The sequence below is a fragment of the Lepisma saccharinum genome, chromosome 26 (assembly GCF_977018435.1).
Source record: "Lepisma saccharinum chromosome 26, izLepSacc3.1, whole genome shotgun sequence".
NCBI lineage: Eukaryota > Metazoa > Arthropoda > Insecta > Zygentoma > Lepismatidae > Lepisma > Lepisma saccharinum.
In genome coordinates this window covers 3,092,396-3,120,125 of record NC_139254.1, presented here as the reverse complement: position 1 = coordinate 3,120,125, position 27,730 = coordinate 3,092,396, and the positions used below count along the sequence as shown (strand labels likewise).

The following is a 27,730-nucleotide window of genomic DNA, read 5'->3' as shown; positions in this document are numbered from 1 at the left end:
TTCTGTTTTATTTTCCACGCAGCTTTCTTTTCTTTTCCTTCCTCGATAAAAATAAAAACTAAACTGCGAAAAACTTGCCTCAGGGCATTAATAAATATGCATAAATTGAATGAGATTTGGATTAATAAAAGTTGCTATTTTTCAAGCGCACGGAGAAAAATTCATGCTGAATTCCCGAACCTGCAGAATTCCAGGAATTCAATGAATTCCCGGTGAATCGCCACCTTGATGAACATCCAGTTGATTTAGCTTTTCTTTCGCTTCTGGCTAATTGCAAAGTTCAGGATGAGTGATGATATGATGAAATTGATGAAGAGACACTCACAAAGAACAGCCATGCCCAGGCTGTGATCCGAAATCTGGATAAGTGGACTCGTAGCGCGCTGTACTAACCACTCTGGCACTTAGGTCGGCACGTATCTTCGGATATCGGTACGCGAGGTTGGAAGAAATATACTGAGAACTTTTGTAAAACCTCCTCATCCCAGTTTTCTGTAGACAAAAATTAAGTGTTTCCTGGACTCCTCACCGCAATCACCCACAGGACTGCAGGAGGCAAGAATTCTGAATAAAAATTCTACATGACTTGAACGAATTCGTATAAATTAGTTCATGAATTTCGAGGAAAATTGAAAAAAAAAATTCAAGGATGCATTTATTTCTGAAATCCCAACAAGAAAAAGAACTTCCAGTTCTTTCATTGTTACTTTCAAAATTCACTGCCATTTTGAAACTTGTTTATTGGCTTGTTCCATTACTTTAAAAAGTCACTTCCATAGTTAGTTAGTTAGTATGTGCTTGTAATAAAAAACAAAACATTACTTAAGGTTCCTGCAGTGTTTCCTTGAAGAATACGTCATAAGTTGCATACACTGTTCTCTTGTCTTATACTCGCACACACATAAATGTGACAGCAGCCTCTTATTCCGAAAAATATAATACATTATAAGGCTCTTCAATATATACACAGAATTTAGAAATACCATTGCACTTCTGCTACCAGTAGGTAGAGCTACGTCCGGAGAGTAAGGAGGATGTGGGATAACTTCCATTTGTAAGTCAACAACGGTCAGCTTGGTTAACGTCCTCAGTATGCAGGGAAGGGAATCACTGATAGCATATTCAGTTTCGTGCACACCGTGAGTGGTTCCACTTTGCTATACTACGGGGATTGCGCCGTTGACACAAGGATTGCTACAGTGCTTTCACCATTGTAAGTACAACAAGCGCGTTTAGGGCCTAAAGTAAAACAAGCACGCTTACTTTTGTCGGATACTTTACTGCAAACATTGTGGCTATATATTGAACATGCCCCGTACATATGAGTTCTACCGGGTGTCCGAGAAGTGTTTGTATGAAAACGAAAATTAACTGTATCCGCTATATGCAACATAGACATGAAAAAATAGTACCAAAATGTTCGGAAACTATTCAAGTTTTTTTTGTTTCAGATTTCTGTACCGTTGCAGTAGTGTAGCAGTGCCAGTGTCCAGCAAACCGGAAATGTACACAAATCAGAAAAAGGCTGTGTGTCCTGTGGTTTCACGAGAGCAGGTCACAAAAAACAGTGCAGAGACAGTTTCAAACATCGTGCGTATCTGGGGTAAAGAGCCCCCTCATGAGGTGAGGAAGTCGACCATGGGCAACCCGAAGGTGAACGTTTGGTGCGCGCTGCTGCATGACAGAATAATCGGACCATTCTTTTTCTGTGAGGACACCGTAACATCTGGAGTGTATCTCGACATGTTGCAATTGTTTGCTGTTCCTCAATTGCTAGAATACCGCCCAGATGTTATGTTTCAACAAGACGGTGCACCGCCACATTGGAGTCTGGAGGTTCGTTCCTACCTTGAACAGACATTTCCTGGAAAATGGATTGGTCGAGATGGACCGACGGCGTGGCCTGAACGATCTCCAGACATAACCCCTTTAGATTTTTTCTATGGAGTTATGTGAAAGACAATGTCTACAGAACTCCTGCATCCGATCTTGCAACTCTGCAACAACGGATAACCCAAGTCATCACATCAATCCCTCCTTTGATGTTGGCTAATGCATGGCGAAAAGTTGAATTTCGACTAGATGTACTCCGTGCTACCAAGGGTGCTCACGTGGAGATTTATTGATTTCTTTCCTATTGCCAATAAAACTTGAATAGTTTCCGAACATTTTGGTACCATTTTTTCATGTCTATGTTGCATATAGCGGATACAGTTAATTTTTGTTTTCATACAAAGACTTCTCGGACACCCAAGTATTTCCAATTCGGTAGCAAGTTCGGAGATCAGCAGCTGATAGGAGATCACGTTCCGTAAGCGACGGGCATGAGAACGCATTTGCTCAACTTTCAGCAGATGAATAATCTGGAAAAAAAGAGGAAAAAGAAAAGCAGGGATGGAAAGTTTCTGCCGATACGGTGGCGCAGCTTTCTCCCCCTCTCAAAGTCTCACTCGACGAATCCCTGGAAATCAATTAACGTGAGAATCGATCAATGAGAGCAAAACTCGGTTACGAGTTTAGAGATTGGAGGGGGGAGGCTGCGTAACGTGTTGGCCACGCAAAAACCAAAGAGCACTCCAATATCGCTCAGCTCATCAGTCTCCAAAAGTTTCGCCCGCTCCAACTTCTCGCTTTGGAAACCTGTTGCTGGGAGCTGCCGGCGATCGAGCAATCGACGCGACGGCAGGAAACTAAGCAACTGCGTGTTTGTGTGTGAACCGAAGGATTCTAAGCATAAACATTTTGGTTCCTTGCGGTATGCAATAAGCTGCAGCAACTGTTTATTCAAGTAGCAAGGGGAACTGCCACCGCCGAGTACTGCCCTGGATTTTCTTAGGCTTCGGTCACGCTGGATCCAATTTCGGCCGAACTTTCACACTAGCGTGCACCGGGTGATACCCTGGCGTCGAGCTGTTGTAGTATGTCATTTTTCGCGTAATATGTATAGGTATATTCCTTGCAGCACTGGCACACGCCGAACAAATGTTATGTTGTGTTGCCAGTATACGGACTTTTTTCAACGACTGTAGCGCCGAAATGATGCACCAACAACAAAAATGTTACTGGGAAAAGATGTTTGTTATGTCCTGTATACGTATCTGTGGTTCGTGGGCGTCATTTTAATGAGACACTGTATAAGCGTGGTTCTTTGTTTTTAAAACAACTGGATTTCTGTAAACAAAAATGAAAAGCTCTGGTGTAAAACCTGGTAAGTGACATTTTGGTCACTATTGAGTTACAAAGTAAAATGTTCCATCCTTCAATTTTCGACTGAAATTGTCGTATCATACAATTTGCATTGGACTCATTGGACCCTTCTGAAATTGGTAAACACAACAAGAAAACAATTTATCTACAGTATAGCTTCTAATAACCTTTTTTCTTAATGAACTCAGAAATGACCAAAATGTCACTTACCATATTTTACACCTGAGCCCTTCAAATAATTGAAAATACTTCTGCATATATAATAAGTATATTTCAAATTCATGTAGCAATTTAAACTATGAGAATAGTGGTTCGTATCCCAGTATAAACTGTAGGTCCAGTCCCGATTAGCATTACTGTGCATAAAGTGGACTTAAAACACCAAATCAATCAATCAATTAAGCTATGAGATTACTGGTATTTTGATATCCTTATGTAGGTATTAAGTGAATGCATATCTACAATAAATTCATTTATTTATTTATTTCAGAAATTGAACGCAACAGGTATATTACCCATTAATAGCGTTCATTATACAATAATTTTGTGATAACATTATTGAAATATTGCACAGATGAATGTAGTATATAGACAAAAAACATTTAACAAACATATAAATCTTAGGTTCTATGGTAATTTATGTAATTTTAGTATAGTCCTTTTCAAAATTGCGGTCGGGCAAAATAGGTCCACACTGTTTTCACTTTTGATGGTATCATTAAATGTTTTACACATATTCCAAATTGGGGATATTGTCAGAGCGTTGGTTCTATTACGACGGAGGCTGAAGAGTTGCCTTGTTGGTCGTAATTTGCTTGAGGGGACGTAGAAGTCGAGCTGTGACAGGGCGAAAGGAGCTTCGATGAGATTATTTAAAATTTTGTGGAGGAAAATGAGCTGATGCATGATGCGTCTGTTGTTGAGAGTTGTTAGGTTAAAATATCTGAGAAGGTTCTCACGGGATTCCATTTGAGGGTATATACCATCTAGTTTGTACTTTAAGTGTCTTAAGAATTTACTTTGAATTTGTTCTATTTTGTTTATATCTTGCTGGGTTTGAGGGTGCCACACTATGCTTGCGTATTCAATTTTCACTCTAACGTAAGCATTATAAAGCATCATTAAGCTTCCGACATTTTTGAACTCTTTGCATGTACGCATTGTAAATCCCAGAAGTCTGTAAGCCTCGTTTGTTACAAAGTTAACGTGCGCGTGAAATGTAAGTTTAGAACCAAACAGAACTCCTAGATCTTTGATTGTTTCTACCCGGTTTAATTTCTGTTTCTGTAACAGTAACACTTAAGGTATAAAATCAGGCAATTATTTATCCTCGTTAAAACCGTGAATATATAACACGGTCATAATTTCTATTGAGGGGCGGTGGAAAGTTAAGGGAGTGGTAGGGTAAAAATTAGGGGGTGCCCAAAATCCACCTCGCCAGGGTGAAAATCTTATCTTGAGCCGCCCTTTCACACACAGGCTTACCTCCAATTAAATTCTTTGCACGATTTATTTTCTCAGGACGGATAAAAGCCAGGATATGTCCCTACTAAGTATACAAAAGCTTCCTGGCCACGAGACTCTGAAAGGAAGCATACGTCAGTTTCCGAATTATTACTCCGTGCAGGCTATTGAGCAGACCTCCTATGAACTAAACATAACAAACAACATCAAAAAACGGAACATGTAATTCAAAAATACAAATGACAGTTAACAGACACCACATCACCACCAGGGAGAGCTTTGAAGAGTTCACAAATTGCGAACCAATCAATACATTAGCAATGGGAAATAGCATTATGAAAAATCACAAACAGATGACTTAACACGGATACTTCATTTTGTTGATCAAAATAAGAAGAACGAGTACAGGCCAAGTTGTAGCGGTGTAGTTTGTGCTTTTAAGCTGATTCTCAGCAACATACACAATATACACAACCATACATTTTTGAATCCTTGTCCCAAGGTTCAAAACTTGCAGTACCTGAAGTTCTGTGGATGCTAGTTTAGGCAATAGACACGCACCTCTTCAAATTACAACTTAACGACCATTTCCTTTTAGATATATATAGGTCTATTCATAATATATTTACAGAAGTTAATTATTGACCGTTATTCACAAAATTACATTCCGGTGTACCCTGTCCCCCCTTCACGAAGAGAGTGTGTAGACTCGCGTAGCCACTGGCTCCACGAGTAAAAAAAAATATAACCCTCAGTACCAAAAAAGGTGGCTGAAGGTATGTGTGTTGTGTACCCGGTTTCCCACATGAAATAAACTATTGGAATAATGTGAAAAGAGCAAGTGTGTGTATTAAAAGAAAGAAAGTTAATATCCCCGCCGTCGGTTCACATAGTAAGGAAAGAAAGCTCGCCCAGCCGCTCCCCTCAGAGAAGAAGATACCTCTTACATTGCTGTACTCCGCCAAACATCTGAGACCGACTGCTCCCCTGCCCTTCCTATTTATAGGCCCCGCTAATGACCTAAACCGTTACTGGAAACTTACTGCTCCCCAACGGCCAAGAATCCAAAAATACAGGAATACATAGCCATACACAATTTATAACATAAAAAAGGATCCAGTAATGATCGCATCATTACAAAGTAGAATACAGCAGTACGAGATCCTGTGTTGCATGTGACAGTTGACACGTTCCTTTATCCAAAGAACATTATATATATATATATATATATATATATATATATATATATAATCACACGGAGACTCGCGTCATTCACGTGATGCTTCTCAGGGCATCTCTGTTCTTTCGTTTGTCAAATAAAATCGAAGTCTTCACAAATAAAAAGAAGCATATTTTACTTCTTAGCAAAATAAACACTTATGTGCGTATATACATTGCAGTCAAAGAAATAATAGCTTCTTACAATTCAGCTTGACCACTCTTTAAAACTCCAAAGCCCGAACTAAAGACAAAACACAATCATATTCCCATGGCAACAGCTCTTACAAGACATGTAGGGTGAGCATAAAGTCTTTCCCTGATTATGAATATTTATATCTCAACTTCCACGGTAGATAGGAAAATAAAACCTATGGCAATAAGTAGTGCAACACATCAAGTTTTCTTCTATTTCTTTGTTTTGTCCGATTCGTAGAGACGGTCCCGTATCATGGCCACCGCGTTCGCCGGACATAACCCCTCTTAACTTCCTTTTATGGGGTTACGTTAAGGACACAGTGTTTAGTTCACCAGTTCCTGATATGCAAACTCTTCAGACACGAATACGGGATGCTATAGAGACGGTGACGGAAGAAATGTTGGCAAAGACATGGAGAGAAATTCAGTATCGCCTAGACGTTCTAAGGGCAACAAAGGGAGCACATGTCGAAGTGTACTGATAACAAAAACTTTATGAGTTAAGCTACCATTTCCAACAAACAGCATATCTGTATCTAGCATAGTTAATTAGCAATAAAAGTTTGTAATCAGGGAAAGACTTTATGCTCACCCTGTATATCGTGACGCAGCCCGAATGGCTCGGCATCCGCTCGCTCAAGCTCCCCCTAAGGACTACATTGAGGCACGAAGCTGACCAGATTAAATGACAAAACGAAATGTTTTCTAGACCCATAACCGTCGTGAGTGAGAATGGCAGACGCAAAGGAAGATGGAACTTACCCTGTTCGGGCACGCAGTGTCGATCCCCCCTCCTATCTCAAGACCTCCAGCTTTCCTCTCAAAACGATCTGACCCTTTTCCGATCACTGCCGGCCCTATTTTGTTCTGTCGTATTTCGCAAATGCATTGCGTTCACCCCGGCAGTGACCGGACACTTACCTTTGAAACTCACGTCTCATCGTCTTTGAGTTGCAAAACTCTTACCCGCACCGACAGAAATTCCACGATATACAGGTCAGTCACTATCCTGACATTATGAGTAATAGATGTAAATATTAAATAACACAAGAATCACATACTAAATAACAGAGATTAAGATTAATAACAATAAACATTTGTACAACGAGAAAGGTAATGGCAGGATCAGTCGACGACAGGAGTTCCCAGAATTTCCACCGACGAAGAAACGGACACAGCAGTCCTGGCTTCGTCCCCAAACCGTAGCACACGTCGATTATCACAAGAATGTGGTGCTGGTCAACCATGAATCGTTCGGATCTTGCAAGCGCACAAATGCACCCCATTAAACTTCAGCTTCAACATCATGTCAGCGAGAATGATCAGGAGCGTTGACTGATCCTGTCTCCCGAAACTTTTGGAGTAATTGCGCAACTGTCACATGCGACATTGGATCTCTTTGGGGGTGTCGCTGATTAAAATCACTTGCAATGACACGTGAACTTCTCTCCCCAGACAGCAGTACGATCTCGATGTGTTCCTCACGCGTTAGGAGCATTCTGGCACTGTTTTCTCACCTGGAAAATGAGACACTTGTTACAATCATGCAGTCATACTTTCTCCTGATTAAAGATATGTTGAAAAAACATTCCCCATTGCATTTCTCGTGAAATTCTAGCCTGATTTGATGTATCACATCACCCCCTTCCCGTTTAAAAATTTTGAGTTGAATTAAATATGGCGGGCACCAATATGGCGGACGTCCACTTGGAATACACCAATATGGTAAGCCTACCCTCTAGGCCTAAGCTGTTTCTATCATGACTATTTGTACGCAGCCTAGCTCCTTTATATTCTTTAGGGGGTGTTAAGGGACTTTTCAATCACCCTGTACTAAGAATGCTATCGTTTTCCGACCAAAAAAAAAAAAACCTGCCAGTGGCAACCGTGAATCTGTGTAGCACGGCTCCACATGCACAGGATTAAAATTTGCCGATTTTCGAGACCTCGTAGCGTCTGAGCGAGCAATACGTTTCTAAGAAGAGCTACAGTATAACATGTCCTCCTACACATGCTGTAAAGGACTGTGGGCGCTGGGAATTTGCGTGCAGTGTCAAATCTTAAATAAATAAGACGGTTTTCTCGGAACAATTAGGAACGAAAAAGAAACGCTTCACACGGATTCCACCCAGGGCGCGTTGTAATTTCGTGAGCTGCGTAACAGCAAATCCCTGATGACAAATAGGGTTGTCCATGTTTCATTTTGAGGTAAAGCCTATCTCCTGCATGACGCCTGCAAGCATCCGTCTCTTTTCTCGTAAAGCTCGGAATGTAGGCAACCCACACGTCCGGAGAGTTAAATTGGTTGCATAACTGACAGGAAAAAAATAACACAGGAAGATTGCCAGTTTCTCAAATTACCAGACTAGAGTCGACGAGCCATATGAAAGCGGCTGACCTTGAACAAGCCTCGATGCGCAGTAGCAAAAGGAGGTGGTGGAGACTGCCGTGCAAAACGCGCGATGTCGTTCTTTTGTTTTACGAGCGGCAAGAATCGGTTTGGGTTTCGTTGTGACTGTTCGTGTTTCTTCAGTGTGATCACAAAAATTTGTCAATATACGTGTGCAAGATGGCTACAGAAACACCTAAGCGTCGTATTCTACACAAACAAGCACGAGATATGGTGTACAAAGTGTATCAGTTCTTCCAAAGTGAATCTCGCAGTGAAGACAGTGCCTCGTGTTCGTCAGGGAGCGGTGTTGCCAAATGTCAGGAGCGTACAGCGGCTGCATGTGGGATAGGTCTGCGTACAGTTCAGACGATTGCGAAGGAAGCTAGGTCGTCGATCGGTGATACAGGGTCGGTTTCTTTTCGCTCGCCTGGCAAACGTCGTAATCGGCGAAAGAATGTTACGCACTTGGACGATTTTGATAAAGGGGTATTGCGTAATATTATATTTGACATGTACGCAAATGGCGAATTTCCTACTGCAGTGAAACTTAGGGCTAAATTGAAGGAAGCTATCGGGTTTGCAGGCAGTACGTGGTCAGTGTTAAAAATTTTGAAAAACATGGGGTTCAGATATAGGAAAGGCAACGACGGGAGGAAATTTTTAACGGAGAGGGGTGATGTTGTAGCTGCGAGAGTGATCTTCCTCAGAACCATGCACGAAATCAGGAAAGCTGGTACTGCAAATATATACTATTTAGATGAAACCTGGGTCAACCAGAATCACACGAAGACGAGCTGCTGGAGAATGAGTGATGGTTCTGGTGGGTTAAAGGTGCCATTAGGAAAAGGTGCTCGTCTTATAGTGTGTCATGCTGGTTCAGCTGCTACAGGCTTTGTGCCCCAAAGTAAATTGGTTTTCCGCTCCAAAACAAACAGTACTGACTATCATTCAGAAATGACGTCTGCCGTGTTTCGAAATGGTTTTGCGAGCAGTTCTTGCCGTTTCTCGCTCCCGAATCCGTGATTGTAATGGACAACGCGAGCATACATTCCTTGCAAGTGGATAAAACGCCTTGTTCGAATACAAGGAAGGCGGATATTATGGCATGGCTCTGTAACAAGAACATTCCCCACACAAGCACGCAAACCCGAGAGGAATTGTTGCAGTTGGTGAAACATCATACACCAACTCACAAAAGTTACGAAATCGATATAATAGCAAGAGAATATGGTCACAGAGTTGTTCGTCTCCCACCTTATCATTGTCAGTACAACCCGATTGAAACGATTTGGGCCCAGGGGAAGGGGTACGTAGCTGACAAGAACAAGTCTTTCAAAATTGCCGACGTACAGAAACTGACTCACGAAGCAATAGACAGAATAGGTGTTTCCGAGTGGGCAGATTGTGTGGCTCACGCAGAAAAAATACAAGAAGATGACTTCCAGCGTGAAATAGTCAGAGATGATGTCATCGAGAAGGTCATTATAAATTTGCAAGACACGGATTCCGAAGAACTTGAATCAAGTGACGAGATTGACAGCAGTACGGAATGAGCGTTATGTAAGTAAATGGCATTTTATTTTTTTATTTTCAGTTCATGTTATGCATGCCAGACAGTTGTTTTGTTATTGCGAGTGCCACAAGACCGGCGCCTGGTATCTGCGGCAAACGAAGTTGCCTTTGCCGCGCCGCGAAAGAATGAATCAAGTTCTTCTCTCGTTTTCTCAGTAACCAAATAACATATCGCTGTAAATATTATACGAACTTAAAATTTGGAGTTTTCTTTGTAACTTTCTCACTGGAAGTTATTTCAAATCTAATTTAATAAAAATCGGCTCGCAAGAGAACTTTTTCTCTATACAATAATGGTCAATAGAATATTTAATTTCTTTCACTTACTTTCAAGATTCTACACATTTAATTTACAACACAATACGATTGTCTAAATCTTTCTGGTAATACTCGTGCTGGATTGGTATCGATTGTTGCAATAATAGCCGTGCAGCGGCAATTTACAATTGTTCGAATGTAAGCCATTGTTTTTTTATTTTGAAAGAATGGCGAGAACCTCGAACGGTGAGTAGGTGGCAACAGCGGAAATGTATCTCCCTCTCTCTCTGCGCGGACTTGTCAAGGTCAGCCGCTTTCATATGGCTCGTCGACTTTAGGATCGTTTTAAGCTGTTACATCACAGATAAGGGTATATACGTACCCCTATCTGTGGTTACATAGACAGACACGTATTAGGTTTCGGGAATGTGGACGTCCGAAAATTAATAATAATAATAATAATAATAATAATGTTTAAATTAATGCATTAATATAATTTGTATGTAATAATAATATGCCAATTAATATTGTATTGTTATTATTGCATCAATAGGTAAAAACACAGTAAAAGAATAGAGATATGATAGCACGTATCAAGCTTACTTGTAATTATGTTGTTAAGACCGCCACACTTTGTGTAAAAACTGTGTGACAACTGTCCTGGTGAGGAACGTATGTTAAAGAAAATACATAATTTAATATTTATTGAATAACAAAAAAAGGATGCAAGATCCAGTTGACGAAAACTAAAGTATATTGAGTTGGTGTTTTAAGCCCAGTTTATGCACAGTAAGGCTAATTGGGACTGAACCTACTGTTGGGCTCCGAACCAATATGTGCCTCCACTGGGTATCGAACCAGGGACCCCTTGATTACAAGGCGACGACGCTAGAACTGCGTCATCGGGGAGGCCCACTAAAGTGCCTGATCAATATTTTATGCACACCATTAGTATAAGTCGTAGTGTGCAGAAATCTGTTTCGGTACTGCCATTCAAGCCGTTTGATGAACCTATGTAAATAACCCTTGATTTTATTAGGGTGGATCAAATGAAAATGGAACAGTGGATGTATTGGGTTATATTTATGTATGTGTGTCGCGAAGGTAGAGCGGAAGGTAAGCAAGGAAACCCCTACTGCATAATGGACTCGCCCTACATAGTCGCGCGTGAGCACCTGATTGATATGCCTAGGAGGTCGGGCAGCAGTATCGTCCGAGAAGGCGAGCAGGCAGGCAGTCAGTCAGCAATCAAGACCAAACGGGCCGACCTGTTGCCCTCTGGAGTGGTTTTGCTGCATAACAACGCGCGGCCACATACGTCAGCTGTTACAAAGAACACACATTGGCGACGTTAGAGTGGACAGTGTTGGAACACCCACCGTATAGCCCTGATCTATCGCCATGCTACTTCCATATCGTTGGACCGTTGAAAAAGTCATTGAAGGGTCGGCGCTTCCACTCGGACAATGAAGTCATGGACAATGTTCGAAACTGGTTCCGATTTCAGCCAAATTAGTTCTACGAGCAGGGTATTCACCGCTTGGTGAAACACTGGGACAAGTGCTTATGTAACTTTGGAGATTACGTTTGAAATAAACATTGTTGATTTCATTCCGAGGCCCCTGTTCCGTTTTCATTTGATTCACCCTCATACAACTGGTAAGTCTTTCGGAGGAAGGGGTCCGTACCTCACCCCTAAATACGTCCTTGTACACAGAGCCACCCATACACGTTCAACGCCATCAAGATAGCTAAGATTTTCTCTGCACAGATATAGACACAAGCTTACCAAAACCATTACTACGAGCGGAGAGTGAAACGTTCTGAGCCTCACATGAAAGGTAGTTAAAATTTTGGAGGATGTAAGGTTTGAGTTTTAGGACACTTTGTGCGAACTGTTATAAAATCCACATGTTTTCTTCTATTTTTTTGTCAGGTTGAAAATGAATGAAGTGTCGGAGAAGAGAGTGGCGACAGGGCCGTGATTCGATACCTCTGTCGGCAAGGTCTCACTGCACAGGCTGCCTTGGTCGAGTGTGGCTTCACCGCACATCCCCATCCACCTTATTCCCCCGACCTGGCCCCGTCAGATTTTCATCTTTTCCCTGCTATGAAGAATTCACTTCGAAGAAGTCACTTCCACACGGTCATTCAGTGGTGCGAGACTCAGGACAAATCATTCTACCAGATGCCTGTAAACAAACTGCATCACATGCATAACTGCATTGATCTGAGGTGTGGTTATAGATATTATGTGATTATGTTGAGAAGTCATAATGAAAAACTGTAGCTCAAACACCCCTTCCCTTTGAGGCTCAAATCTTTTCACTCTCCCCTCTTTCTTTCATTTTGGAAGCATTCTCTGTGTTGTTCACTATTATTTCACCAAGTATTACAATTCGAACATGGTTCGCCGTGTCTCCAGCATACGAACTGCACATCTGCCAACTCGTTTAGGAAACGCAGTGATGTGCTTGCGCCACGTACAGCCAGCCGCAAAGCCAGTGGGCAAATTGTGCATCACTATGATCATTATCTTATTTTACATCCGATATTGTTTTAAGGCATGGAATCCTGTCGATGCGAAGCACATATTGTTCTCTGACGACAGGGGTTCCGGTTCGAATCCCAGCCTGAACATGGTTGATCTTTGCGAGTGTCACTCGTTTCATTATTTTAATCCTCAGCCTCACCTTCGCGATTAAACAAAAGTGGCAGAAAAGCGAAGTAAAATATACCAACTCAATCAATCAATAATTTTTCTAATACAATAATTTCTAATACAATCTAATAATAATTTTGCAAAATGTTAAAATGCGGGCATCAAAATTGCGCTGTATAAATTGTACAGTACAACATAATAGGTTGTATCAAAAAGTAAGGTGAATTTTCGATTTATTGAAAAACGTGCATAGAAAAAATTGAAAAATATGAAACTGTAGTATGTTTGACTCATGGTATCACACTAAAATTCGACATAGGAACCACTGCCTTCGTGGGCATATCGTGTGAGGTGGGTCAGGGAAATGACCATTCGGTGGTGTTTTTGGTCCTCACTCAGATTTTTGGGCACCCAGCGCGCACACTTTCCTGAACCATATGTGATGTTCAATGCATCAGCAATGTAATGTAACCTGACCCTTGTGTCTTCACGAATCATCGCATCCACGTCTCACACATTGCTGTCGGTGATGGACGTTGCTGGTCTGCCACTTCTGTCATCATCTGTCACACTACTCCTACCACTTGCAAATGAGTTACACCACACACACACACTTGTTTCTGCGACATAACACGCTCTCCATAGACCTCCAACAATTCTCGATGAATTTCAGATGGTTTCTTTCCCTTGACCCATAAAAAACTAATAACACTGCGCACCTCCTCCTTGGAGTAATGTTCAAGTCGTTGCGCCATCTTTGAATTGCTCTAGGTACCAGACGGGTTGACGTAGAAGACTGTAATTGCCGTCAGACTTGCATCACCTTGGTATCTGACACATACAAAAAATGTAATTAGCTACACAAAAAACTCTGGGTTTTACAGACAAATTCACCTTACTTTTTGATACAACCTTGTACAACGTGAAAGCGGACAACATTAGATGGAAGAATCTGGACGCTTTTTAGAAAGAGGATAGACTAACATATACTGCATACTCACAATGAGAAGCATAAAGGTTAAAACAGCAGAATACGCATGGAATAAATTGCACATAATTCAATGAAACAACATAACATAACTACACAAAGAACAAAATAGGAAAGAGATACAAATAAAGCAGCAGCCTTTATAGCCTTGGGTCAACACCTTACAAGGCATCCTAGTGTAGAATTCAAGCAAATATGTTCCTCCCTTCCTACCTAGCAAGTAGAAATAGGGACTTCAATGGAGGAAAGAAAGAAAATTCCGGGATGCGACGTGGAGTAGTTGGTTAGCGGATATGGAGTACAATCACAGGTTGGTCCTGGCTTTCATCCCTACCACTCCGTGTCGGAGTGGTTAGTACATCATGCAACGATTCCAGAGGTTCCGGGTTCGAATCTCGACCTGGGTATGAGCGTTCTTTGCGAGTGTCCCTTTATCAAGTTCATCATCGTAGCGATTATTCAAAAGAGGCAGAAAAGCGACGTAAAATAACCTAATTTAATAATGTGTTCGCCTGAAGACGAGAGAAGATAAAAAGTGGGCAATGTTTTTTGATTGATTGACTTGGTCTATTTCACTTCGCATTTATGCCACTTTTGGCTAATACCGAAGATGAAGATGAGTGAAGATATGATGAAATTGATAAAGGGACATTCGCAAAAAGCACCCATGCGCTGACCTGGATTCGAACCCAGGACCTTAGGCGTCGTAGCGTGGTGTGCAGTTTAAAGTGAAATCCGGACCACTGTGCCTCCAACAGTGGGACTTGATTACAACCACTGCGCCATCGGGGAGGCCTCTACAGGACAATAAAGAACCACAGTCACTAACATTCAGGAAATAACATTTTCCAGCGGATCGTTTCTTTCAACACTCGGGCGTCATGCTCTGAATATCGTTTTCCTTTGCACAAGGGGGTGAAATAAAGTTTAGAATCCATCCCAAGAAAAAGCTCAGAACGCAGAAGGAAAACACCGCGAAATATTGAGTTCCACGCCCGGGTTCATAGGCTTCGAAAGATAGACGCGAAAGCGAAAATACGCAGACACACTGGAGACTTAATCGCCATCGGAATATGACTTCCAAGAAATTAAGATCCCAAAATTGCTTTCCTTAAAAATATTTTTATTCGCCGAGGAGCCACAGCCAATTACACAAAGTAATCATCTCAACGTACTTCTCTGTGTGGACTAAAAATACTCTTCCCCTTTTCTCTTTTCTTTCGCTGTTTGTATTTCCTTCCCTCTCCATCCAATCTTCTCCGGCAGCGACTTCAGAAATTTTCCATCTCAAAAGAAGATCCCGCCTCGGGATGCTGGAAACCTTTTATCCATGCGATTACGTTCGCTCAAGGTACTGACAGCCGGCGCAAGTGGAAAGGAAGAGGGGTTAAACACACGACACGTACAGACGCTCTCTAAAACCACAATTCTTATCCTCTGTGGTTAGGATGTTGCATGACAACAGGTATGTTCCAAGTGCTTTGGTGCGTTCTGGTCTCGTATTGTTATTCGGTGTTTGCTTGTAGCAGCGTAAAGGACACCCAAAGACTCCAAAATGCAAGTTTTCTACTATCGCAACAGGGAGGGTTACGGACAGATCTGAGGCGTTCTTCTGGAATGTTTAATAATTATTAAGTTATTTCTAATATTTGCATTCCTTTCACTTCTTCTACATTTTGTTTCTTCCACTTCCAATACCTGTCTTGATTTCTCCTGTATTTTCCTTCCATCTACATCAAGCTTGTTTTGCACTTCTCTCTCTCTCGTATCTTTTATCCATCTTCTCATCTTCCTCTAGTATCTCTTATGTCTTCTCTCTCCCTTTCTCGATGCTCTAAAGTTTTATCTACGTATGTGTGTGTGTGTGTTGCTACCTCCATTTGTGCAAAGGTACATACATAAATCTTCATTTTAAACCTCAGCTAGAATATCTACAGGGTAGGGTTCTTTGTACACAACGAAACCAGACAGGATGCCTTCCAATAGAGACGATTAAACGTATAAATTATTCGAACACAGGATACATGGAATCAGAATATTTACATAAGCTACATTCTTCTGTAATTTTCATTCACAGTCAATTTTCATTTCAATATGCCTTTTATTATTTCTTTTCTCGATTTGAATATTCTTCTATAAGACTTCCTTCTTAATGTACGATCTGGATCTGGACTTCCTTCTTAGTTGACGATTTGGATATGGACTTCCTTCCTCGTAGATGGTTTGGATATGGACTTTCTTCTTAATTGCCTTATATTTCCGCTTTTTCTAAGATTTGGGGATTACTTTTTCCCCTTAGGGTTTGGGAACTATACTAATTTCCTCCCCTGTGGCTGCGATTGGAACGCGCCAACACTAAATATGTCCAACCTAGGGTGTACATGGTGCCAAAACGACTGACACGCGCATCCAAGTAGGTGCCACGACTGAAACGCGCAACCAAAAGTGCTGTGGGGGGTCGACTGGAACGCGCCGCCACTGGGGCAAACAAAATTTTCACTATTGGAAAGGTAAATCAAATCAGACAGATTCAAAATCTGTCAGACACCAATTTGTAGCAGTGCTTTGACTTCTTTAGTTTTCTGATCAATTTAGATATGATCACTGGTTTGATTTATCGCGTATATACATTAATTTATTCCTTTTATATTTATTCTTTATCTTCTTATAGTAGATTCTATTGTTTTTCATCTTTCCAATTTGCTTTGTTCTTATTTATAAAGTTATTCACATATATTATGCTAATTATTAATCTAGCACTCCTGGTGCTGCCATCTCTACTCCTCTTTAGCAAACTATTTACATTACTTGGTCCTATTGGGTACGTAACAGTGTGTGTGTACATACATGCATACATATATATACACCGGGTGTTTCATAAATAATTGAAGGATTACAAAAATTTACTGCAAGTAAAGTATTGAACTTACGTTAATGAAACCAGTCCAGAACAAACGAGGAACTCCAACAGGGTTTTTTTTTTTCACCTACAAATGTTGAATATGTGCACCACGGGTGACACGGCATACATCAACATGATAGTCTTCTTCTTGCAACACTCGCATCAAAATAGGCCTATCGATAATGTATATTGCTGTGATGATACGCTCCCTTAGGACTGCAGTATCACGCGGCAACGGCGAGACGAATAACCTGTCTTTGATGAAACCCCACAAAAAGAAATCACACACGGTGTAAGGTCCGGTGACCTTGGGGGCCAAAACATTGCACAGCACACTGAGTGATGTGGGTGATTTGAGTGTCACCTAGCGGCAGCGATGTGAACTCTCAGCTTAATAAAACATACATGCATATACTGTTTGCGTTCCTCGATCGTTCTGGACTTGTTTCATTAACGTAAGTTCAATAGTTTACTTGCAGTAAATTTTTGAAACCCCTCAAGTATCTATGAAACACCCGGTATATATGTACAATAAAGTTTCTTCTATTTCTCCATCTCATTCACTAGCTTTTATCCTTTCTCTCAGTCTATTCTATATATCCCTCTCGATCTTTTATTTTGATCTCTTTCTCGGCCTCTCTTAAAACATTTGTTCATTACCATGACCCATAAACATGGCGCCACAGGATTATCAGTACAGATATAACCCACTTCAGAACTCAACTTTTCATTTTTTAATTTTTTTTTTTTTTTTTTTTTTTAGGAATTTTGAACCCTCCTTAAAGAAATTTTATCGGTCGTCAATGGTTGTGACGCTGCACCAAACAAGTAAATCAAGTTTTTACGTGCCACTTTCTCTCAGTTCTGTTGAACGACCCAACACAGCGAACAGGCCGATTACTTTCTCCTCGCCCACACCCATTCGGAAGTAGGGATCGCCACAAAATCAGGGTTTCAAATTATCGGATAGTCGTTGCACCCGCAACGGATAATCCGAATATATGGATAGTGTGGATATCAGGATAATACGAATATCCGGATAGTGAAAATTTGATGAAGGATTTGTAGAAAATCCGTACAGTGAAATACGATTACAGGTAGATTAGATTACTGGACCTACAGTTTAAAGTGGGATCCGAACCACTATGTGCCTCCACCGGAAATCGAACCCCGGACCCCTTGATTACAAGGCGACGACGCTACCACTGCGCCATCGGGGAGGCCTCAGTGAAATACGAACATGAGGAATAAACTAATTTGTGGATAGCCCGTAAAACGGTAACGGAATAATGCACACATCGGATAATCAGAATATCCGGATACAGGATATCTAGATAATTTTGATAATCCGTATGTCCGGATAATTCGGATATCCGGACATCAGAATATCCGATATCCGGATAAAATTGTATCCGGATTTGGCCATCCCTACTCGGAAGCTAAAACTAGGTTTTTTTTGTTACTCCACCCATTGAATGCAAGGCATAAGACACGATTTTTTTGCAGTACTCAAGCAGCTTTCTACTTGTCCGTCTTTACTTAGCAGCAGAAACGGGTTTTCCTGCTGCTCGGTCCACTGCATGCAACATACACAGACGATACGATATGATACTTTTTCCGTATTGTGCTATCGGCGATATATCGTCACCACGATATGCGTATATCGCCAAATATCGTAACGATATATGGCCGACACGATATATATCGCCAAAATATCGTGACGATATATTGTCTAGTTGATATCGCCTGGACGGTATTTTTTCAACATCGTGATATATCGACCAACACTACTCATCTGCAGTTCCAACACAGTTGCTGCTATAAATCTGACAGTAGGGTACAACAAGTTTTCGTCCCCATGGCAACGTATGGGTGATTCAAGGAAGAGCGCTCCCGCTTCTTCGTACAAAAGACGTACAAGTTGATTGACATATCTCAACTTATATCACGGGGGCTGCAGCCTGAGAGTTCTTCCAACGGTTACCTCCGCAGTTTCCCGCCAGGTTACGTTCCCGTAATTGGCGCTGTTTGGCAAGAGCGCAAGTTCCCTTCTTGACAGCTCCGCGGTAATGGATTGCGCAAATACCAACCGACAAGATAACCAATTTACATGATAGAGGACGCCGCTGCGTGACTTGCAGGCGACGCGCCGCACGACGAATTCATTGCGGTTCCCAAAGTGCTAACTGCAACCGCCATGCCTGGCGGGGCTTAATGACAGAGCCACCTGCTGCCAAAACCGTGAATCACGGCTCAATCCAAGAAATCTTCCGGGGATCTTGAGCAGAGGAGGATGGGACGGAGAAGATCTCACCTCACCATGCACGTAGCGACGAACTTGCACGGTAATTTCACACACCTAGAGTTGGAGTTTTCGGTGATGACTTGGACCCGTCACCCTACTTCTTACTTTTCTTGCATAACGTTGCTACTTTGTTTCTATATGCCAATCGAGGCGAAGAGGATAAATGAATTCGAATCTGTAATATTAGGTGGTGAGATTGTGAGTCGCCCACTGAACGTGCTTGGCTCATGTGCTTTATTCTTAACTTTTACTCTAAGAGAGAGGGAGGGAGAGAGAGTCAGGGATAGAAGAGAGAAAGGAAGAGGAAGAAAACAAAGAGGAAAGAAGGAAAAAGAAAAACAAATAGAAAAGGAGGAAGAAAAGGAAAAGAAAGAAGAAAAACAAAGAGGAAAGGAGGAAGAAAAAAGAAGAAAGCAGAAGAAAAAATAAAAGAAGGAAGAAAAAGAAAATGTAAAAAGAGAAAGGAAAAGGAGAGGAGCAAGAAAATAAAAAGAAAGCAGAAGAAAAGTATAAAAGAAAAGAAGGAAGAGAAAGGAAAGGAAGAAGAAAAGGAAAACGAATAGGAAAGGAGGAGGAAAATGAAAAGCAGAAGGAAAATAAAGAAAGAAAAGAAGGAAGAAACAGGAAAGGAGGAAAGAAGAAAGCAAAAGAAAAATAAAAGGAAGAAAAAGAAAGAAGGAAAAAGAGAAAGAAAAAGGAGAGGAGGAAGAAAATAAAAAGAAAGCAGAAGAAAAATAATAAAAGAAAAGAAGGAAGAAAAAGGAAAGGAGGAAAAAGGAAAGAAGGAAGAAAAGAAAAATGAATAGGAAAGGAGGAAGAAAATAAAAACCAGAAGAAAAATAAAGAAAGAAAAGAAGGAAGAAACAGGAAAGGAGGAAGAAAAGGAAAACAAAGAAGAAAGGAGGAAGAAAATAAAAAGAAGAAAAAATAAAGTAAAAGAAAGAAAAAGGAAAGGAGGAAGAAAGTAAAAATAAAGAGGAAAAGAGGAAAGATTCACACCCAACCAAAAATTGAACCTGGGTATCTCTTGTAGTAGTCAGACACCTTACCTACTGCACAACGGCAGTTCTCACTATGTAGACATCCCACACGGTAATTACGTACAATTCTGCTATGTGGGATGACCAGTGGAGGAAATTGCTTTTGCTTTTGGGGGGGGGTATTTACATAGTGTACAATTGGAGGAAATTCTCAAGCTTGATAACGAATTGAAACTACAATTTAGAATTCATTTTCATTCCTATTTTTCTAGTAATCCTCTTTATAGATACAATGTACACCTAACTACGTTGCAAGGTTCGCAAGCACAGTGAGAATTGAATAAACGTGTACCTGTGAGGCAATTTGTGCGATTCAGTAAAATACCACGGTGTAAATTGAACGGAAGTTTGGACACTTCCTCATTTTGTGGTTCATTCTGCTGAATGTGTATAGCAAAGTACTTAATATTTAATTAGTTCAATTGGATGTGGTTTACCGACGTTATTAATGGTCACTTTGATACCACATGCTGATGTAGCTGGTAGATCATACACGCCGTCATTTTTTGACATGGGGGGGATTATATTCGAATGGCGTTTGAGCACATGCCCCATGCTCTCAGTATTTTTTTTGTGTGTGACTGTGTGGTAAGCCATTTTGTTGGTTTAACAAAGGTAATTACATCATGTGGGGAAAACGTTACCACAATGTTGTCTCGTCCCGAAAAAACGTAATGAAGCATTTCATGTAAAATTGCACCTGAGCCTCAACTTTTTAAAAATAAATGCAAAGCTGTAAAATTATCCTATCTTGTGAGTGATCAATCTAAATATGTAATTTGCATAAAAATACAAGTATTAAACATAATTAAGGTGTTCCATCTGTGACACCAAAGAACAATTAAGTTCTTCTTTAACTGTTACATTTCTGCTTCAACTCCCACTAGAATATTCAAAGACCAATTACTTTTTTTCTTTGTATTAAATAATTTATTTTTCATTACTTGATAGTTCACAAATTAAAATAAATTTCTTATTACGTGAAGAGGCAGTCTTTCGCTTGTCTCACCCGTGACCAGGGCCGGATGAAGGTGGGTGCTATTGATGCTGCAGCATTAGGCCCATTCCTGAAATAGGCCCAGATGAAAACACGAGAATTTTCCGAAAGGTGAACAGTTTTCTTATTGCTATATTAACCTGAAAATAAATCTTAGAATGAAATTTGGAGCCCCAATTTCGGATGCCTAGACACAGCGTTACTTATTATACAGTTACTATTATTCTTTGCGCTGTGACGTAACTATAACGTCGTTGTGTTCATTGTTCACCGAAGATTCCAAGTTAATATTATCAATTTTACGTTTAACAGTTTACTTAGATGCGTTTTATGCAATATCTTGGCGATTGTTGCCACTTTATTGTTGTTCTGTAAGTGCGACGTAGCATCAGGCCCAATTTCGTCTTAATCCGGCCCTGCCTCTGACTCAAAAATGTTCACTTAAAATCTATTTGCGAAATAATTTTAAGGGTAACACTCAACAGTGTTAAGTTTCATATTTCATGGCACAGAAACTACGAAAAATGTTGCTTAACTATCAGTACAATAGTTACTATAATATGAAAGGTGTCGTCCAAGTGGACAATGGATTGCCCCTAATGCAAAAACGTCACCTTGACTATTACACACGCAGGAAGAAAAATAACCAACGAAATATATTCTAACGAAGTGCGTAACCACAGTATTACGTCGTGCATGAATATGCTCTAGTGCAGCTATACTTTCTCCCGGCTAATAGCTGATGCCTTATATCAATTTTAACTATATACAGTCTATCATACACTTCTTGTCGGACTTTCAAGGTTTCCAATGCACTCTCCCCAGTATATCACTATGTCAAAAGAAGAAATTGCAATTGGCTACTTCGTTCCCCTCTCCCGTTTGATTAAATTTTAAATACCTCACAAATAAAATCCATATATTAAAAACACATTCTTCTCACTTCTTTACGGCCCTCGAAGGCAAAACCTTCAATAGAATTTCCTTACCATTCTATATTTATAAATCACGTCTTTGTTAAGAGAATTCTGGTGCAGCATCTTCTAAAAAGAACATCAAGGTTTGCGAATATTGAACTTTCTTGGCAATATCCAAAGAAAGATTTTACTGAACGAATATTATCAGTTTTGAAGTTCAAAGGTTGGAAAGTTGTTTGAGACTGGAAGCTGCGTTGGTTTCAAAAAACGTCCCCATACCACAGTTTTACATCTTCCTGTGTTCACTGAGACTTCTCCTTAGGCATCCATGTTATATAGGGCAGAAGGCTTATCGTAGTACAGTTCACGCCACTGGGTCTGCTGGAAGAACTTTGGACGATCACGTGAGCACTTCCACCCACTGAGAGGAGCTCTGAAGACAGCACGTGCTTTGTTCTCTGTCAGCCAGAACTCACCGTTGCCTTTGGGAGGGAAGTTTGAACACTTGCTTGCCACATTCGCAGCGGAGGGGAGGGGGAGACAACCAACACGGAGGGAGCAGATATTTCAGTTGGCGAAAGGAAAAGGATTTGCCCTCTAAGCCAGTGATGCCAACCGTAGGGACATGTCCTTACGCATAGGGACTTTTCACTATATTTTGCCCGCGTAGGGACAGATTTTTCCAATTAAGGGAAAACGTAGGGACTTTTTTCAATGTTCGAAAATAACATTATATTGTGCAAAGGTGATCCATCAGAATTTTGGAACACGTTATCGGTTACCAAGAACTTTGAAGGCAAGTTATTTTTTTAAAAGCATTTCCACTCTTTAATGCATCCGTTGATGCACCTTCCTGCATCTTTATCGATGATGCACTTAAACGTTTGGTTTGAGATACAGACTTTATGTAGCTCAGACCAAACGTTTAAGCGCATCAAAACGCATCAAGGTGAAACCAAACGCATCAACGGATGCATTAAAGTGCATCTCGACTGAAAGAAATCCTCATTTGCATCACATTATTCACTTTGGTGTTTCTTTTACGACATACCAAAATGCACCAAAATGCATCAAATGTGAATCTGATTCTTTGCAGACGCCATAAAACACACTTTAGTGCATCGATGGATGCGTTCTGCTGCATCAATCAATATGATGCATTTAGTTCTCTGTGTGTACGGACGCGTTACTTGAAATGTACGAGTTCTAAGTTACTCGTCACCCTCCGCGCTACCATCCATCCAGGGCACAACCCCTTTTGTCGCAGCCAACAGAAGGAAGACCTGAATGTGAAAACGCGCCCGAACCGAGCTTCTGCATCGCAACTTCGTTTTGCCTCGAGAATAGGCCCATGCAGAGCGTCCAGACCCAATCTTTCGAGTCCCTACAGGAATTCAACCCCTCCACACCCACCGATCACTCTAAGACTCCATCCTGCCGTGCTTTCATCGAGTTTTCTCCATCCACCCTTCCTTCTATTTTTTGAGTAGCAAGTTAGGATCCCCCCTACACAAGGCGTTCGTGAATTGATGTACGGCCCCATCCTCTTTCACCAGCGCCTTGAAGACTAAGATATCGCAAAGCAGGATGGGAAGAAAAACCAGCGCTTTGTTCCCGAGAAAATTAACCTACCCTGAACTTGATAGCTGATTTGAGGAAGTGATAACGGTTTACCTGCGGAGAGAGTCTAATGAATCTTTCAATTAAGGATGCCCTCGCAGTTTTCAAAGGCATCCTAGTCGATACAGCTTCATTATCTTTTGTAGCCAGGCTGTGTGTAGCGCGCTTTCTTTCCGGGGCGATAAAAAAAAGACAGGAATTAAGCTGATGGTAAAGGAACTTCGGCTTTACGTGTACTTTTCCAGCGCCCGGGTAGGGGGAAAAGAGGCTGCATTATTCATCTTAAGGGCATTAACACGTACTGCAGATAATCCACACGATGTCTCCTTGCACGTACAATCTAATTTCAAGCCTCGCGCAAAACTCGTGCGGGCATGTTAATAATACACGAACACAAATGGATTTGCAGAAGAACGTCGGACGCACGCAAGCCTTTTGCGGGAAATGGCAATGTTTGCAATTGTGTGCGAATTGTGAAGGCCTGGTAGGGTTTTCGGTTACAGCGATGTGACAAGGTTATGCCTCTTGCCTGGTACAGTGAGTGGCATAAATATTACTAGGCTAATTGTACGTCGTAATTTCCATCCACTCCTCGCCGAGATAGGAGCGACGGTTGCTCAGTTGGTGGTCGGCCTCCGTGGCGGAGTGGTCAGCGTATCGCGTTACAAAGCCAGGGGTCTCGGGTTCAAATCCCGGCTAGGACATGGATGTCTGTGTTTGTCCGTAATGAGAAAAACCAAGAATACAGTAAAAACAGATATGTATGTAAGTTGAGAAATGGGCTAATGACGGGGCATACTACCGCTCAGGGGTATTCCGTTTTAAAAGAAGCATCCGACTACCACGCGGAAGATCCGGTTCGAATCCCGGGGCAGATGATCTGGACCAGCAATTTTTCCAGTAATTTCCACGTTTCGGCTCTGAGTTCCACCCAGCCTCGTATAATGTGTACCTGGGGGCAACCTTGGGGATAAAGGTGTCCGGGCGTGATGCTGATCACATCACCCCAATTATGGGCGAGGTCAAGAATACGTGGAGTTCTATACCTCCACATCCACTTCCACTTCGTGGCATGTGTGCACACGCAGCGGGATACCTTTGCCTTACCTCTGAATCAATGCAAGTTCCGGCAAATGAAACATACACGAACCACTGTGCAGTGTGCCTCCGTTGGGGGTCAAACATGAGGACCCCCGAATACCAGGTGACAAAGTTACAAGTACACAATTTTACGGTGCTTTTCATAATTCAAGTGTTTCTTCAATCGTCATTAGCGTATCGCCTACGTCACAAACTACTGGATTGTAGCTTTGAGCAGCCATAATTGAGGCAGTTCTTGTAAGCATCAGAATTCAAGCGGACGGGGGGAGATACTAGCACAAGACATTCGCGATTTAAAACAAAATTGCGATTGGCACAGATGTAATTGACGCTAAATGGTGGATATTTCCTTGCAAACGACAAAACCAATAGGCCCCAAACATGGCGGCTGAGACATCCTGACGTCTCACGAAACCCACGTTTAAAGAAGAAAGTTACGATTTTCGTCAACTTAGAAACAATTGCCTATCTTCTCAAGTAAAGCATATTTTTAGTGCATCACACGGCTTTAATGCATTACTAGAGCCAACAAATAAAGGGTGGCGCAAAAGTCACCATCCTATTTGAACTGACCTTTATTTTGACATCTTCTTGTATATATCAGTAGTGTTTTGTCAATTGAATAGAAGATACTCACGAAATTTATTGTGTGCGAAAATGAATAAGTATAGCCCACAAGAACGTGGAAATATTGTCACAATTTTGCGTGACACTTTTCCGGGCAGAGTAACATCCCGTTTTGGTGATTTGACATGACCGGCCAGGTCCCCCGATTTGACCGCTCCAGATGTTTTTCCTTTGGGGATATTTGTAGTCATTGGTTTATGTGAATACGCCAGAGACGTTACAGCAACTAAAGGACAATATTCAGCATGAAATTGAAAACATTTCCCCGCAGATTTCCACCACCATGGAAACCGAAATAAAAAGAGCACAATTGCATCAATTCGAATGGTGGTCATTTAATGGATGTTATCTTTAAAAATTGAGGACATAAAACTTACAAGTATCAATAAAAGTTTAACACAAAAAAAGCCTACTTTGTTTAATTTAAAACCCAACCTATACGCTAAGAAAATTAGGCGATGACTTTTGCGCCACCCTGTATGTTAATACACACATATCTGGCTCTCTCTAAGACACGGCATCCTTTGGTGAACCTTGCCCTATTCCAAATCACCTCCAATATTCCAATTTTAGATTATCCTCTACAAGCACTACACGTCTGGGAATCCATTCACCTTACTTCAAAGCCGGAATCTTCTCAACGCAGATGAAAACCTACCTATTCAGACTCCCAGACTGACATAATGCTCGCACGAAAGTTACCCACCACACCTCGTGTCTACATGCACGGGAATGAGCAGCGGGTATTGTTTTCTGAGATAACATATAAGCCTGACGTTGGACCTCGTAAGGTTTGAAAAACGGCATATTCATTTGCGGGAAAGAAAAGGCGATGTTTCTAAAATCAACATGGTGCGCGCCAAGCGATGGCACGACTTCGACCATGTTAACTCTGGTAGTCTGGAAAGTCAATACCTGCCCCTTTTTTGTGCTGAAGCCAGAGCTTTTCCTCAAATGAAAAGTCTCTTTCCTTTTTTGGCTCCCGTACTAGGCAGTGTCAACATTTAAAAACAGGGGCGTTGCGCATATCAATGCTTCTGTGCATTTCTGCAAGTACAGCAAGAAAACCGTCGATTGCTCATTCATATCTCTACCCAGAAAACTAAATGCGTAAAATCTATTTGATGCATTAAAGTGTGTTTTTTGGCCACGAATCAGGTTTGCAGTTTGATGCATTTCTTGTGTACCGTTTATAATGGTAAGCCAAAGTGCGTCATATAATTTCAGCTGTAGTTTAGCATCCTGCATCTTTCTCAATGATGCACTTAAACTTTTGGTGTAAGCTACATAATTTATGCATTTTTTGATTCAACTCGTGGAATTACTTTTTTATTGGCCCTCTTTTTGGATTGGAGCAAAGGCACATGCTGAGTCCAAGATCTGGGTTATTTCACATATACAGTAACCCCCCCCCCCGAGTTACATAAGTAATGCGTTCCGTAAACCTTTACGAAACTTGAATTTTACATAAGTCGAATTTGTAAATTTCTTAAGTGTAACTTTATATATATATATATATATCAACACAGATGTTGCAGGTGAGGATGTAACCTGATGAGACCTAGCAACTCTGCAGGTCTCTAACTTCCGGTTCCGTCTTTCTCCTAACACTGATTATGCAGAGATAGAGTCTGCGAAAATTCGAATTTTTTCAGTGAATGTTTCCTTTCTCCTTCTTTGCTTTTTATTTAACCCTTCTGGCCCTCGCTTCTTTTATCCATACATCCTCACCTGCAACATCTGTGGTGATTTTTACTTGGGAGAAACATCAACTGCCCTCAACCTCCGCATCAATATCCACCGCTCCTCCACCACGGCCTGGACTTCACTGTCGCGGTCCATACCAACCACCACAATATCACTTTCAACGACTGCTTCTGGGTAGCGATCATCCATCTCTTACCCCAACCAGCCAACATTTCAGTTCGCAAAAGATGGGAGAGGGCCTATCAGCCATGAGTGGAGCCACTCCACCTGGCCTGAACGAGGCCACCCAGTAACTTCCCCACCTCATCCCACCGCCCTCCCCAACCCATCCCACCAGCCCCACCCAATCTTCACCCACCCAATATGCCAACCCACTCACAGTTGTCGACGAGCCTGGTGACAGAAAAGTGTTTTTTTCGTTTTACACGGGGTGTAAGGGGTGACCTTCCACGTAGTACACCCAAATGTCAACCTCACTTCCACGTTAGTGCACCCTGGACTGAAGACTAACGAGGCTCTGGCGACTGGCCCCATGGCCATTATAATTTTGTTTGT

General features: G+C 41.4%; 2 protein-coding genes across 3 annotated transcripts in view; one reads left to right on the top strand and one right to left on the bottom strand.

The window, feature by feature from the left end:
• heph (polypyrimidine tract-binding protein 1 heph) overlaps positions 1–27,730 on the bottom strand; it is a 1,248,713-nt gene that overhangs the window by 665,277 nt on the left and 555,706 nt on the right. The gene's annotated exons all lie outside the window — the stretch shown is intronic.
• On the top strand, positions 9,580–10,032 carry LOC145979357 (uncharacterized). Its single transcript, XM_083112221.1, has one exon. The coding sequence runs from the start codon at positions 9,580–9,582 to the stop codon at positions 10,030–10,032; it is 453 nt and encodes a 150-aa protein (XP_082968347.1).

Excerpts from the sequence above, each read along its gene's own strand:
- LOC145979357 (XM_083112221.1), top strand. The coding sequence starts at position 9,580 with ATGGCATGGCTCTGTAACAAGAACATTCCCCACACAAGCACGCAAACC.